Source organism: Pristis pectinata, chromosome 1 (assembly GCF_009764475.1).
Source record: "Pristis pectinata isolate sPriPec2 chromosome 1, sPriPec2.1.pri, whole genome shotgun sequence".
Classification (NCBI taxonomy): domain Eukaryota; kingdom Metazoa; phylum Chordata; class Chondrichthyes; order Rhinopristiformes; family Pristidae; genus Pristis; species Pristis pectinata.
In genome coordinates this window covers 113,733,368-113,750,626 of record NC_067405.1, presented here as the reverse complement: position 1 = coordinate 113,750,626, position 17,259 = coordinate 113,733,368, and the positions used below count along the sequence as shown (strand labels likewise).

Here is a 17,259-nt window from a genome sequence, read left to right as displayed (position 1 = left end):
GAATGGGTGAGATGTCTTATGAAGAAATGCTGAACAAACTAGGCTTATATCTACTTCTAGTGCCAGAGAGGATTTGATTGAAACAATATCTTGAGAGGTCTTGAAAAAGATGGATGTGGAGAAGATGTTTCCTCTTGCAGGAGGATCTAGAACTAGATGTCACTGTTCATAAACAAGGAGTTGCCCATTTAGAACAGATGAGGTTTTTCTTCCTCTGAGGATTGCGAGTCTTTGGGACTCTTTTCCTCAAAGGGCAGTTGAAACAGACTCTGCAAGTTTTTTTTTTAAAAAGAGATAGGTTGATACTTGATAGGTCAGGAGCTGAAAGGCTACCAATGGATAGAGGGACTGCAAAATTGAGGTTACAAACAAACCAGCCATTACCTTATTGAATAGCAGAGCAGGCTTGAGGGACTGAGTGGCTTACTCTGCTCCTAATTTACATGTACTTCAGATGGCCCAAGTATTAATCTTCAGGCCAAACTACGTTAATAGAAATCTACTTGAATGCTCCTCTACCAACACAGAACTCAGGTTCAGAGCAACAAAAGCTATTCCCAACACATTCATTACAATCAATCCAGAGAGAAATGAATGGGAGATTACCTAATGATTCTAGATGATTTTTTAAAAATTTGTTCTTATGGTGACAGTTCTGACAGTTTCCATTTGATCATCTTAACCAGATAAATCAGAGAACAATGAGAAAGTCAGTTAAGATTACTGCAGCAACATTACGTGATCATATAGATATATCCTAGGATGCAAATTGTCAAAATATGCTGAGAGAATCCATCACCATAAATACAAATTTAAAAAGTATCCAGTCTACTGAAATTCCAATATATTAAATGACAAAATTTTGCATGTCAGAGATACAAGAGTATGGCTTAATATTCTTAAACACTGATGGGAAGAAACTTCATAAAATTTCAACAGCCTTTCAAAGAGGAAAAAGTCCGCAGAAAATCTTGTTTTAACTAATCTCATGGAATGCAATTTTTCTGCTTCCTCATTTTTCACTTTTTATCCTCTATTTATTTAGCATTTATTTTAAATCTTCCCAACTCCATGCGCTATTCTTCAAACTATTTGCCAGACAAAAAAAACCTGTTCAAAGGCAGTTGTTCTGGGTGGGTCAAAATTTTGACCTGCATTCTTCTGAGTTCAGTGATTAAAAACATCACATGGTGAGGACCTGAAATATAAATACAATTAGGTCCAAAGTTTGATTCCTAATAATGCTGATTTGACCAATTCATATTAGAATAGAACAAGGTCAGTAGTTTGAGTACATAGAGATATCTGAGGTGTTTCCAGACTGAAAAAGGGAAAATTATCTGGAGCGCCAGTTTCTACTACAATCACCTATATGTACATAAGTATCACACGACAATAGGACCGATTAACCTGTAGTATTGTCAAGCAGTGCTCATTATCCAAAGTCCAGTAATTTTAGTGTTTTGAAGGATGCTAATGCTGAATGGAACAACACCCAATGTGATCAGCTATAGAAGGGAAATAATGTCCAAAAACTCCATTTCCAGTACATATTTGAGTATTGTCAATCCCAGAAAGGATGAACCACAGAATTTTTTCCTTCCCTTGGCAAAGCAAGTGTCTTTAGGTATTTCTTCCTGTTCACCCACTTGAAGATACTCATTATCGAGCTCAAAAGTTAGTTCAATTGCAATTGGGTTTGGCTTAAACAAATAAAAAAAAATCAATGTTTAATTCAAAGGAGAGTTCAATTTGTATGATTAAGGTTTACTATACTTATCATTTGACTTTACAATACTTGCCTGTTGCAAAGTCTTTTAGGAAGATTTACATCAAGAATGTGAGAAAGTATGTTTGCCAGTTGAGTGGCAAAGCATAAAGCCGCACTGATGGTAAATGCAGGGTTACTCTGCTCCATATCTGTGTGTGAAGAATACAAGCCAAGATATAAACTGAAAAATGTTTCAAAAGATGCATTTAATAAACTTCAATAATACCACACATTTGCATTTATTCAGCATCTTCAACATGGTAAAATATGCCATAGTGCTTCAACAATGGTGTTTTCAAATAAACGTCGACACAAAGTCATAGAGGAATTAGGACAGACAACCAAGAAGGAACAGAATTTAAGGAATGTTTTAAAGGAAGAAAGGGAGAAAATTACAGAAAATCTAGGCAGCAAAAGGCACAGCTGCAAAGAATGGAGCAGTTTAAACACAGGTACGCCCAGGAGATTAAAAGTAGAGACACATTGAAATCTTGGACTGTTGTTTAATTTTTGGGGATTTCTCATGGATGCAACAGATCCCAAGTCATTTAGACAGAAATGAAATTAACACCATATTTTCTTCCAAAGCTGTAAAGCATGAATGTGTTCAAGATTAAAATAAACCAGGTGTGTAACACGGACAATACGTAACTCTGAACCTGGGTACACAAGGAATAGCCTTGTAAAAGAAGGCAAATAAACATTACTGATTTACACGTGTATTCTTACTCCTCCCAAGGTAACACCGTGGGGAATCAATAAGCATATGCAGTTTACATATATATATATAATTGTACTATAAATAACAAAAAAAAAGTCAGATTGAGCAATGATTTTTCACCTTCTAAGAGTTGTCAAAAGTTGACTTTAATTCCTAATCCCACTCTGACCTATCAGTCTATGACCACCTGCACTATTAAAAAAGGCCCAATGCAAGCTTAGGGAACAACACCTCATCTTCTATCTGGGCATGTTGCAGTCTTCTGGACTCAGTATTGAATTCTCCAACCTTAGGTAATTCGGTCTTTCTTTCTATTTGTGTAAGAACTGGTCATTTCTGCCTCTTGTCATTTTGGCCCAGATTTCCCTTTGCTCTTAGTATGGTTTGGCCTGCTAGACGTGCCCCACAGTTTTACCATTAGCAACACATTTGCAGACATGGAAGCATTATCTGATTTGATCTGCTACATTAACTCATTTGATCTCAACCTACCAGAGATATTCCCTTTGTTCTACCCATTTCCACCTCCCTACCTTCTCTGTTCCCTATCTTGATGAATAACTAACTTGACTGACCTGCTGAGTATTTCCAGCATTTCTTGTTTTTATTTCAGATTTCCAACATCTGCATTTGATTTTCAAAAGTTGATTATTTTTGTGGGATGGGAGGATGGTACTTTCTTTAGTAAAATAAGGCAAATATAAAAATTATGCAGCCTGTGCTAGGTATTCCAAGTTAAAGAGGTTACATTCTGTCAACACAATGTACCTTATAAGAGCTGCACTAGCACACTACTGTTCTAATGCGCTACTTCTATTTTGACAAATATGCTGAACGAGACCAATAGTCTACAAGATGGGCAATCTGATTCTTTTGCACAATTAGTTTGACTTGCTCAGCTGCACTTCTCTAATGGCCCTTAGAGAAAGAAAATGATAAATGATTACTGAATCACATTGGTCACCTTTTGACTGAACCCTTATCTGAATTTCTATCTATTAAACAGAGTTAATTTAGGTAGGACGTATGGCATTAAGTACACTAAAGTACACATGAAAGCCTCACCTGGCCCTTGTGCAGACTTCTTCTCTTCCACCCAGTTATAGTAAGCAGAATAATCCCCATTGCTGGGCAGGTAAATCCAGCGGCCTACAATCCCTATGTTAGTTTCTCCATTGTTATCGTCACAGATCCATCTTCCAGAGAGATAAGTGGTTCTCCTTGCCTCTGCCAGCTCACTTACGGTACTAGAGGTCATGCCACTGTCAGATTCAAATGGTGTATCTGCTGGATCTCTAGCAGTACAAACCAAAAGCTTAATGAAATTACACATTTCATGCTAAAAAAGTTACTTAGATGGATGGCTGTGCGAGACTATGAAGGTTACTTTGAAAACCAAATATAATACTTAAAAAGGGTTTGTATGCAGTTAAAAACCACAAGATTTTTGATTTAAAAAAAAGTAACAATCCAGCACTTGCATTCACAATTGATATCATTTTCAATTAAAGTTTAAGGTTCTTAAATACTTTGTTTTGGAATCCAAGAACAATGGATCACTGCCTTAAAGGACCATCTAATGCTTGACTATGTTAGTGTTTTCCAGTCCTGTTCGAATAGACCCAACTAAATGCAATTTTAACCCTTCAAAGGGATGGGATAAAGAGAGCTGAAGCAGAGGAGAGGGGAATCATTGTTCAGAAACTCACTAGATCAGCCACAAATATACAGTGGCTTCAAATACAGATCAGAGGCTGAAAATGCAGCAATCAACCTACCTACTAACTCCTAACAATTTTTCTAGCACCTACAAGGTTTAAGTCAGGGGTGTGATGGAATTACTCTTATTTTAATTCTTTGAAGACCGATCAGACAATACCCATGATGGTCAATGTCATCTGTTGACACCAATCATTGCAGCAACTCACCAAAACTTCAATGGAAACACCATCCAAACTGGTAACCATCTACCATCTAGATGGACAAGGGCAGCAGGCACATGGAAACTCTACCCTTACAGGTTCATCTCCCAAGATTACATACTATCCTGCCATGAAATTAAACTGCCAAAGAATATTATTATGGTGTAAATAATGGAACTCCTCAATCAAGGACTGCAGCAGGTCAAGATGGTGGCACACCACCACATTCTAAAGGACAATTACAAAACTACATTTCTCACTGACAATCCCAGTGGTGCTCAAATCCTGGAAATGAATTAAAATACTTAAGCACCTCAGCTGTGCAATCCATTTTGAACTGATGGCTCTGGATCATTTATCTAAATTCACATTAATCCGAGTATATAAACATGGTGCTACAGTGCTTTTAAGAATAAAGAAATCTTTAAGAATATCCAATTGTGGTCTTAATACTTCTTACCTCATTCCTGTTTTCACCTCTTGTAATGGGAAAATTACACATGTTAATTCTAGGATGTGAGTCCAACGGTTGCGGGCTAGGTGTTCCTGACGATTCCAAAATTCTATGTTTTTCTTCTCAACTAAATCACTCAGTTTACGTATGTGCCTCTGAATCTTGTCCTTTTTCTCATGATGTCGTTGGGCCCGACGTTGCAACTTTTGGTTGTCTTCCTGATTTTTACATACCAATTCTGTATCTGAATTTAGTAACAAAGTTAAAAGCAATAATTCTTAATCTTTTTTATTTTCTCTAAATTTCTATTAAGGAAAAATATATTACTTAACGTCTTCCTTTTCCATGTTCCACAACTACCTCCTGATCTTGGTCAGTGTTGTTCTATTCCAGGAGGGTGCATCATGTTATCCCTGGACTTTGCTAGAGCACCTCATTGTGATGTTGCTCTTTAAATTTAGTGAAATAATGAAATCTCTGCTAACATGTACACAGCAAAATCACTGTATTCTGAAAACCAATTTGGGAACTTAAAAAGGTAGAGTTTATAGAACTGTTCCATTATTCTAAGAAGAAGAGAAATATTGCATTATTCTGTCACCAAATTGTTTATAAATAAAGCTCCTGTCAGTGACAGCCTCCCAGCATGTCATTTATTTACAATGCTTACTTGTGTACTGATTATGCTTCAATGTCATGAATGAGATTATAACGTACACTTGAAATGCAAATAACTGATAAAGCCAGAGATTTGAAATAAAACCAGAAAATGCTGAGGATACTCAGCAGATCAGATTGCATCTGTGGAGAGATGGATTCTCACATCTGCGGGTGAGAAGGGATCAAGAGGGTGCTTGAGAGAAGGAATGATGGGCAGATGGTGCCAACTCTGTGTTGTGAGCCAGAGAGGTGACAAGCAAGGCAGAGTGAGGTAGGTTAAGTGAAAAGAGGGGTCTTAGCAGTGGGTCCAGGAGTAATAAAGAGGGAAATAGGAGTGAGGCTGGGTGATAGTAGGGGCAGGCTGTAGGGTAGTGGGCTGTCTCTTCCCACTCCCTACCCCTCTCCCCCCAGCCACCCCAAGGCCAAAGGCTGAGGAGAAACGAGCCAAAGAGACTTGAGTGTGATGAATCCATGGCGTCTGAGTCTGAAGGGGAGCAACCAGAGAAGAAGAGTGGTAGTTCTTAGCATTTACACTTCATTATTGCACCTTCATGAAGTAGTATTTGGAAACTTCAGGGAAAAAAAACCTTCAGAGCATGGACTTGTAGCCGAAGAATGCAGGATAGAAAGAATAGAGGACTTATGAATAAGTTTTCTAATTGCTGCATTATGAACATTCATGAAGACATTTCCCATTCAATAAAAGACTGAATTGATTGAAATATTTTTTAAATAACCACACAATAAATGAAATAGCAGATATAAAATATACAACCTAAATATCCATTTACCATCGAGAATTCCATGGACTCTCCCAATGACATCAGTTATATTCCATAAAAATGATTTTATTTAGTCTGGACTTTGTACAAACTATTAATCAGTCATTAAGTTATTTACCCACAATTTTTTAGAGACAAAATGTTATTTGTCTCTAATTAGTTTCTTAATTAGTTTTTTTATGTTAACAGAATAAACATTATTTATAAATGTGATTTATTCTAACTTAACACAAAAATAAACCAATTAAGAAACATACACACTCATTAAATGTGTGAACATTATTGCAAAACAAAAACTAATTGTTTCATTGGAATTTAGTTTCATTTACATTGCAATAGGAACTGCATTTTTAAACTTTCTAACTTTAACACTAAAGTTGGTAGCACATTGTAAATAACAGAAGGGAACATCGACTTTTTTGTACTTTCTGCTTTGCCAAGCACCTTTAGCATTCTTTGATTTGCATTCAATCCTTAAAAGGCTTCTGTACCTTTCTGTACTTCCTCATTTCCTGAACAAATTGCATCTTTCAGCTGTTCAATCCTTATCTGGCAAGACATGATCTTCCATTTCTGAAAATACAAATTGATGTTTGAAGATTAAGGAGCAATACAGAAATAGGTAAATTGAAAGAACAATCTATGCCAGAGATTTACACATTTCATATAACAAAGTGTTATAAAATTATCCACTGCTTACTTAAATAAAGTTTTCATGATGGCAAACCATAGCTTAAAAAAATCAGCAGCTTCGTTATGTTGGTCAAAGGAGAGACTATTTTACAAAGGAAAGATAAAGTAAAACAAAACATAAAATTTATTATTCCACTGCTAAAATTTAGCTGAGCATAATTTGATATATCCAATTCAAATGCTGGTGCACTTCTGCCCACCTTTTTCTGTTTGAAAAGTGGAGTCAATTTGAATACATTTTCTGTTTCTCTCCATGGAACTGACTGCATTTTCCATTTAAAAAATCATTTACTTCATCTAAAAAGTGGGAAGAACACATTTCATTTTATTTTTATATACATAGTGGAAAATATTTCATGGCTATACTCTTGTAAAGTTAGAAAGGTGCATGATTTCTAAAATAAAGCATGAAGATATTCCTTTAGGACTAATGTCACTCCTTAAATTATTAGAAATTTGTAATGACTTTGATGTTGAATGCTATATAGACATCAAAATTTGCAGGACAAACTTTTTTACACTGGTGTTTCCTAATAAACCTAATCTTTATTAACAGAAAATGGATTTGACGGTTGTAATTATTCTTGGATCATTGACCACCAGGATGAACCCTACTTTACTGTCTCTGCAGCTACCTGTCCTACTGAATACTTGCACCATTTTCAGCCATTAGGCTAATTTCTGTATATCTGGGAGAGCGTCCTTATTCCTTCCTACTGCATTTGAAATGTAATTAAAACATTAGAGAGGAAATTAAATGAAAGTCAAGGAATACAGGGTTTTACAACTGGAGAAAAGTTAGTGTGTCCCTTTAAAATAAATGGTGGAATTGCTCAACCTGCTTCAATTGAATGGCAGATTCACTTGAATTTCAGGTTTAGAGTGATGCAATTTTAAAACACAGAGAATGATTCAAAGAGGTTTGAAACTGGTTGTTCAGCAATGTTGTTTTTATAAGTATTTTGAGAGAGACATTTTAGCCTTAGAACAGAGGTAGCAATATTTTACGGTCTGAAAATACTGTGTTTAGATGTAGTGGATGGGAGAGCGTGCTTTGTAATGGCCAAAGGATAATCTTGAGTTGTAGGAAGATTGGGTGGCTGAGACAACAATATTGGGAAGATAGCTAGGGGACGTGAGAATATTAGAAGAACATTAGGAGAATCCCCAGGAGAGGCAATAGTCATTTAGCAATTATTAGGTGGGTACTATGGTTCTGGAAGCCAAAAATAAAGCATTAGTGTAAAAGACATCATGGGAATACTCAAATATCAGTATGCGTTAGAAACATCCATATCATCTGGAACCACTACTGGAGTTTACAGGATGCAAGACCTATGAAAAAAGTTGAGCAGTGCAAATTAAAGGACTGGCACTACTGCAGAGAGGTCTTGAGGTGGAGGAGAATTGGAAAGTAAAGTAAAATAGCCAGGTGTCCATCAGCATAACATAAGCACACTGCCACTGTCATGTTCTCTGCCAAAGTCCTTCCCTTTATCTTAAGGTCAAGAGTGGAGCTGTTCAATGATGGTTGCATTTTTTTAAAAACTCCTCTGCTAATAGTCTATGCCACCCTACAGCACTACCCAGCCTTCGGGTGAAGCATAGTGAACAACATTCACACTATACTAATGCCAGGTAAATATCAACAGCATAAACTTTCAACAGGTTTATAATCTGATTATGGATAGTAATTTCGCAGGAAGGATTGCTCCATATTGGTAACAAAATATAAAACTATTAAATATTGTATATAAATTCTTTTGATTATAGAGGTGGAACTGAATCTTCATGTAGCAATGTGAACACACAAGTACCAACTACTAAGAAATATTTTCAAAATGCATTGTATAATAAACTCACCAGTTGATCAGTTTTCCACTTCCCTTCAACAGCTTTTATAACTCTGAAATAAAAAAAACAAAGCTGAAATCCAGTCTTACCATATATAGGTCCACACAAGTACAGTATTTATTATTTCATTTCCCAGTGGAGATATTGAACTAAATGTTATTAGTAACATCTCAGTCACATACTGTAACAAAATGTAGATGAACACTTCAAAAGAAAAATGGCAACATCAATTCTTACTGTTGCTGATACTTTTCCTTCTCATTCCTGAAGAGTTTTAACCGTTCCATTTTGTCAGCATATCTATGGGAAATCAAAAATCCCAGTTTTTGATTTAGTAATTAATGACAATCCATAAACACACAATTATTTTTCAATTAAATATACAAACTTAGTTTTAAAGACAATGCGTAACAAACGTTCCGCAATTGAATAGCAAATCGTTAATGAAAACAGACATGGAACTTGACAGTTTCCCGTGGAAAACCTTGGTTAGTCATTCAAACTTTATGCATTGAATGTTCAAATGGCACTGTTATATGCAATCTTATCTGCATTGTAATATTTCATTCAAACCCTCAAGCTTTGAAATCCTGAATCTACTTATCTAAATGTATTCAAAACAAATGCTAAATGAATGAGTGTTAATAACGAATTACAGGCCATCCCTGGGTTATGAACACCCGATCTATGGACTCTGTACACACGACACATGAACGAGTTCCCATAATATTATTAAATTCAAAAGTCTGACATACCTACGTTCATTCCTTTCTATGTTTGTTAATATGCTAATATGTTCATTCCTATGAATGGCAGTAGTTTCCTTTGTTTCTCTCTATCTCACTCCACTTTTAAAAGTCTGACATACCTACGTTCATTCCTTTCTATGTTTGTTAATATGCTAATATGTTCATTCCTATGAATGGCAGAAGTAGTTTCCTTTGTTTCTCTCTATCTCACTCCACTTTTATAATTTTTCTTTCTTATCAGTCTTATGTGAATTTGATGCCCTTCATTACAACTTTGAGACTGCTTTGAGACAGTGGACTGGTCCATGTTCAAAGACTCAGCTGCCAGCCTTGATGAGGATGCCACCACCATCACAGACTTTATCAGCAAGTGTGTGGAGGACTGTGTACCAAAGAAGACAATACAGGAAACCATGGATGAATCGAGACAGCCACTCCCTAGTGAAGGAGAGGACTGCTGCACACAAATCTGGTGATCCTGATCTGTACAAGGAATCGAGGTATGACCTTTGGAAAGCTATCAGGGATGCTAAGAGGCAATACCAACTCAAAATAGAGTCCCTGACCAGCTGTCAGTTATGGCAGGACTTACATGCCATAACAGGCTACAAGACGAAGTCGGGTTGCATAGCTAACAACAGCGCATCCCTTCCGGATGAACTTAACGCATTCTATGTGCATTTTGAAAAGAAGGGAAGTGGATTGTCACCATCCACCCTGACAGCCACCAATGAAGCTGAACCTGTGATCACAGTGGAGGACGTAAGATCAGTCTTCCGGAGAGTGAACACGAGGACAGCACCTGGCCCAGATGCTGTCCCGGACTGTGTGCTCAGATCTTGTGCTGATCAGCTGGCAGAAGTATTTGCAGACATATTTAACCTCTCCCTGCTTCAATCTCAGGTTCCCACCTGTTTTAAGAAGACCACTATCATCCCGGTACTGAAGAAAAGCAAGGTAACATGCCTCAATGACTACCAACCAGTGGCTCTGACATCCACCATCATGAAGTGCTTTGAGAGGTTGGTCATGGCACACATCAACTCCAGCCTACCAGACAACCTGGACCCATTGCAATTCGCCTATCGCTGAAACAGGTCTACAGCGGATGCCATCTCCCTGGCCCTACACTCAGCTCTGGAGCATCTGGACAGTAAAGACACCTACATTAGACTATTGTTTATTGACTACAGCTCTGCCTTCAGTACAATAATCCCAAGTAAGCTTGTCGCCAAACTCCGAGACCTAGGACTCAACACCTCCCTCTGTAACTGGATCCTTGACTTTCTAACAAACAGACCGCAACCAGTGAGGATAGGCAGTAATACCTCCGGCACAACTATTCTCAACACTGGTGCCCCACAAGGCTGTATCCTCAGCCCTCTACTCTACTTCCTATACACTCATGACTGTGTGGCCAGATTCTGCTCTAACTCCATCTACAAGTTTGCAGATGATACCACCGTTGTAGGCTGTATCTCAAACAGCAATGAGTCGGAGTATAGGAAGGAGATAGAGAGCTTAGTGAAATGGTGTCATGACAACAACCTTTCCCTCAATGTCAACAAAAGAGCTGGTCATTGACTTCAGGAAAGGGGGTGGTATACATGCACCTGTCTATATCAATGATGCTGAGGTCGAGAGGGTTGACAGCTTCAAGTTCCTGGGAGTGAATATCACCAATAGCCTGTCCTGGTCAAATCGCATAGATGCCACAGCTAAGAGAGCTCACCAGCACCTCTACTTCCTCAGGAGGCTAAAGAAATTTGGTTTGTCCCCTTTGACTCTCACCAACTTTTACAGATGCACCGCAGAAAGCATCCTATCTGGATGTATCATGGCTTGGTATGGCAATTATTCTGCCCAGGACCGCAAGAAACTGCAGAAGGTTGTGGACACAGCCCAGCACATTACGGACACCAGCCTCCCCTCCTTGGATTTTGTCTTTACCTCTCATTGTCTTGGTGAAGCAGCCAGCATAATCAAAGACCCCACCCACCCGGGACATTCTCTCTTCTCTCCTCTTCCATCAGGTAGAAGATACAGGTGCCTGAGGGCACGTACCACCAAACTTAAGGACAGCTTCTACCCCACTGTGATAAGACTATTGAACAGTTCCCTTATACAATGAGATGGACTATGACCTCACGATCTACCTTGTTGTGACCTTGCACCTTATTGCACTGCACTTTCTCTGTAGCTGTGACACTTTACTCCGTACTGTTATTGTTTTTACCTGTACTACATCAATGGACTCTGTCCTAACTCAATGTAACTGCACTGTGTATTGAATTGACCTGTACGATTGGTTCGTAAAACAAACTTTTCACTGTACCTCGGTACAAGTGACAATAATAAACCAATACCAGTATTGTGGAGGTTGCCTCACCAAAAGATTTTTTTGTATTTTCCAACTTATGAACAAAATCAGCTTATGAACATTTATAAAAGCACAACCCGCCTGTATAGTCAGAAAACCACACATTTTACAACATTTATTGCAAGTTCCAACTGCTCCTGAACAATTAACCTTACTAAATAAGTCCTACATTTTCTTATGAAGGGTCATGGACCCAAAACAGTGACTGTTTCTCTTTCCACAGATGTTGTCTGACTTACTGAGTTTTTCCAGAATTTTCTGTTTTTGTTTTGGATTTTCAGCATCACCAATTTGTTGATTTACATTTTTCAGCTACTCACTAATGTTTGTTCTCTATTTTGCAACAGATTTGTTTGATATATTGCAAAACACAAGAGGGCTGAATGTTCATGCTTGAAGGCCAGCTGGAGCTCTCAGTGCTTGTCACATGCCCTAAAGACTCAGAATCATATTGATAAATATAATATGCATATTACACATATCTCCATGTAGATATATGTATAATATGCAATACTTGCTTTTATTGAACATGACATCCTTAAGAAAAGGGATTTGTGTACAGTAAATCTTTAACAATCAGTTATCTGACCATTCGGAAATCCCAATGGTTTAGCATCTGGGTCACCAAGTGGATACTGCAATTTCCACTCAAAACAGCTTCGTTTTCCACATTCCCCAACAACTCGCTGGGGTCCTGGTTCCTGTGCTTGGTTTAAATTCACTTGGTTCTGTTGTCAGCCCTCCCCTGAAACTTACCTGGTTTTGTTTCCTTCCCTCCTTTAAATCTTACAAGGTTCACTGAAATGTTACTGTGTAACATATTTTAAAAAAAGGTGAATTATAGCATGTTGGAATATTTATAAAATAACATCTAATAGTACAGAAAATCTGCTAGTCTGGCACCACCAAAGCCCTGAGTGTGCCAGATTAAAGGTGCTTTACTGTAAGATTCGTCAACATCTGGAATTGTCTACAGCTTATTGCCAACAGGAAGGATCTGATAGCATTGAAGACATTGCAGAAGAGTTTAACAAAGGAATTTCTAGAGATGGAGAAATGGAATTATGTGAAGAAAATGACTCAGCAGGGGTAGTTTTCTTCAGAACAAAGGAGACTGAGAAAGATGTGAACATACAATTACAAGTGCCCTTGGAAAAATGAATTGGAAGAACCTATTTCCCTTGACAGAGAGGCTCCATAGATTTGATTTAACTGGTGGAAGATTAGCAGGAAGTTGAGGAAGTTTTTTTCCTCATGCAAAGATCATTAACTGCATTGGACTCAGTTCCTGAAAGGATGGTGGAGAAGTAACCATCATCACATTTGAAAAGGTACTGGGATAAACATTTGAAAGACTATACCTATGAGGCTTTGAACCAAGAGCAGGAAAAGAGGTGCAAATTAAACAGCTGCATTTTTGCTAAGCAAAGACACTGTGATTCCCAAACCTTTTCTGTGCTGCAAGTTTCTAAATTTGTATCAAATCTCAGCCTAGATGGGCTCATCTGTAAATCCATCTGTAAATTTTATCATTGAGCTATTTAAAATATAGAAGGGTGAAGACTGTGCTTATGCTAATCAATTATTTCAGCTGGACAGGATAAGGAGTACGAAGGCTGGATTAAGTTGTTACAGTGGCATGCAAAAGTTTGGGCATCCCTGGTCAAAATTTCTGTTACTGTGAATAGCTAAGCGAGTAAAAGATGACCTGATTTCCAAAAGGAATAAAGTTAAAGATGACACATTTCTTTAATATTTTAAGCAAGATTACTTTTTTATTTCCATCTTTTACAGTTTCAAAATAACAAAAAAGGAAAAGGGCCCAAAGCAAAAGTTTGGGCACTCTGCATGGTCAGTACTAAGTAACACCCCCTTTGGCAAGTATCACAGCTTGTAAACACTTTCTGTGACCAGCTAAGAGTCTTTCAATTCTTGTTTGGGGGATTTTCGCCCATTCTTCCTTGCAAAAGGCTTCTAGTTCTGTGAGATTCTTGGGCCGTCTTGCATGCACTGTTCTTTTGAGGTCTATCCACAGATTTTCAATGATGTTACGCTGGGGGACTGTGAGGGCCATGGCAAAACCTTCAGCTTGTGCCTTGAGGTAGTCCATTGTGGATTTTGAGGTGCATTTAGGATCGTTATCCTGTTGTAAAAGCCATCCTCTTTTCACCTTCAGCTTTTTTACAGATGGTGTGATGCTTGCTTCCAGAATTTGCTGGTATTTAATTGAATTCATTCTTCCCTCTACCAGTGAAATGTTCCCCGTGCCACTGGCTGCAACACAAGCTCAAAGCATGATCGATCCACCCCCGTGCTTAACAGTTGGAGAGGTGTTCTTTTCATGAAATTCTGCACCCTTTTTTCTCCAAACATACCTTTGCTCATTGCGGCCAACAAGTTCTATTTTAACTTCATCAGTCCACAGGACTTGTTTCCAAAATGCTTGTTTAGATGTTGCTTTGCAAACTTGACGCTGAATTTTGTGGTGAGGACGCAGGAAAGGTTTTCTTCTGATGACTCTTCCATGAAGGTCATATTTGTGCAGGTGTCCCTGCACAGTAGAAGAGTGCACCACCACTCCAGAGTCTGCTAAATCTTCCTGAAGGTCTTCTGCAGTCAAACAGGGGTTTTGATTTGCCTTTCTAGCAATCCTATGAGCAGTTCCCTCGGAAAGTTTTCTTGGTTTCCAGACCTCAACTTGACCTTCACCGTTCCTGTTAACTGCCATCTCTTAATTACATTACGAACTGAGGAAACAGCTACCTAAAAAAGCTTTGCTATCTTCTTATAGCCTTCTCCTACTTTGTGGGCATCATTTATTTTAATCTTCAGAGCGCTAGGTAGCTGCTTAGAGGAGCTCATGGCTGCTGATTGTTGGGACAAGGTTTGCGGAGTCAGGGTATTTATAAAGCTTTGAAATTTACATCACCTGGCCTTTCCTAACGATGACTGTGAACAAGCCATAGCTCTAACAAGCTAATGAAGGTCTGAGACCTTGGTAAAAGTTATCTGAGAGCTCAAATCTCTTGGGGTGCCCAAACTTTTGCATAGTGCTCCTTTCCTTTTTTCCACTCTAAAATTGTACAAAATAAAAATAATACACTAATCTTACTTAAAATGTTGAATAGAATGTTTCATCTTTAACCTTATGACTTTTGGAGATCAGTTCATCTTCTACTCACTTAATTATTCACAGTAACAGAAATTTTGACCAGCGGTGCCCAAACTTTTGCATGCCACTGTAAATAAAAGGCAGTCCATCTAAATGATGGACTTGTAGATCAGACTGTTTGCTGTAACAATGAATTCCTTCCAGAGAAAGATAAATCCATTCACAGCTACGACAGAGATTGTCCGAAACAAGATGTCAGTATTCTGTAGGACCACACTATCTTCTAAAAAAAACTGGTTGCTTAAATGGGATCTGAAAACAATTTTCAGATTACATTCCTACCCACCCCACTTAATACAGCCAAGTTTTTAATCTTGTTTGTCATCTTTGCTAAAAGATTACATGGGCCTGGGTGGGTAGAGGGCATAGATTTCCCGACAATTAAGTTATTACAACTACATGGGACCAGGTGAACCAGCAGCATTTTTCTATTTGTCATTTGTATAAATAGTTGAAATTAATTCAAAGCAACAAACAAAATGCTGAAGGACCTTAGTGGGTTTGGCAGCATCTGTAGAGGGAAATGGACAGTCGATGTTTCGGGTTGAGAGCCTTCATCTGGACTGTTAATTCAGACCCAGGTTTGACACATAATCTTCGGCACTGTCTGGAATTCCCTGTGATTGTGTAGGTTTCTACCGGATGTTTGTTTTCTCCCACATTCCAAAAATCAGAGGAATAACAGGACTGATGGAACTGCTCTATTTGTAACTGGCCAGAACCCAATGAGCCAAACACTCTTCTTTTGCATCTTAATGTGTCATTCCTCTTTAGGAAGGACAAGTTTGTGGAGTGTGTTTGATACAAATTATTTCCTATTGTCTAAATATAACTTCCTTAATATTCCTGAACTTGTGTCTTATAATTTACGTATCCAAATGCCTTGTTAAAGGGTGGGGATGGCTTAATGTGGCTGCTATTTTGTAAACCTCTGATGCTAATTTTCCGAGCAATTTCATAAAAGTTAAACATTGAGTCAACTGTAAGGAAAAAAAGTCTAATTACAGGTTAAACCCTGCAGCTGACACCATATCAAGTGTTTTTCTTTTTGGCTTCCTGCTTTGGTTAGCTCAAACTTTCATAATACCTGAAAATTCATTTTCATTTATACTTTTCACTTATTCAGTGCAAATGGGAAGCTTATATCAGAATGTGTTAGGTATCAATCTAAATTGTTTTATACATGTTGTCAAAGTAATGGTATGATTTGCCAGGAATGACAGCTTCAAGTATGTCTGCAACACACCCCAACTCTTTCTCTACTACATTGGTGACTGCATTGGTGCCCCTTCCCTGCACTCGTGTGGAACTTATCAGTTTCATCACCTTTGCCACCAACCTCAATAGTGCCTTAAATTCACCTGGACTATCTCTGACACCTCTTCCGTTTCCAAATTTATCTGAATCTATGCCAGGAGACAGACCTGTCACTGACATCTTCTAAAATGGCAACACAGGTGAACATGCTTGCCTTTATTGGCTGTGGCATTAAGTACAGGAATTGGGATGTTATGCTAATACAAAATGTTGGTTAGACCACACTTGGAGTTCTGCTTGCCATGTTATAAGAAGGATATGATTAAGCTAGAGATGGTGCAGAAAAGTTTCACAAAGATATTGCCTGAACTGGCGGGATTGAATCGCAAGGAGAGAATAGATAGGCTGGGACAGTTATCCCTGGAGCAAAAGAGGCTGAGGGATGACCTTATAGAAGTTTATAAGATTATGAGGGGCATAGACAGACACTATCATTTTCCCAGGGTAAGGAAATCTAAAACTAGGGGATATTAGGGGCAGGTTTTTCCCCACACAGAGGGTATGTGAAACAAGCTGCCAGAGGTGTTTTTTTTGTTCACTCAAGTGACATGGGCTTTGCAGGCTGAGTAAGCATTTAATTGCCCATCACTAATTGCACTCCGGAAGGTGGTGTGAGCTGCCTTCTTGAAACACTGCAGTCCTTAAAGTATGAGTATACCCGCAATGTTGTTAGGAAGTGAGTTCCTCAATTTTTGCCCAGCAATGGAGAAAGAACAGTATATATTCCAAGTCTTGATGGTGTGTGACTTCAGGTGTGGTGTTCCCATGCTTTTGTTGCCCTTCT

At 38.3% G+C, this 17,259-nt stretch overlaps 1 protein-coding gene across 1 annotated transcript in view; it reads right to left on the bottom strand.

Moving 5' to 3' along the window:
• Window positions 1-17,259, bottom strand: part of atg14 (autophagy related 14) — a 28,215-nt gene that overhangs the window by 8,620 nt on the left and 2,336 nt on the right. The window contains exons 2-7 of the mRNA XM_052018290.1: window positions 9,095-9,157; window positions 8,867-8,909; window positions 6,802-6,883; window positions 4,875-5,112; window positions 3,558-3,787; window positions 1,803-1,920 (exon numbers count right to left, since the gene is read on the bottom strand). Of these exons, the coding sequence (XP_051874250.1) occupies window positions 1,803-1,920; window positions 3,558-3,787; window positions 4,875-5,112; window positions 6,802-6,883; window positions 8,867-8,909; window positions 9,095-9,157 (774 nt within the window). The remainder of the gene's footprint in view (window positions 1-1,802; window positions 1,921-3,557; window positions 3,788-4,874; window positions 5,113-6,801; window positions 6,884-8,866; window positions 8,910-9,094; window positions 9,158-17,259) is intronic.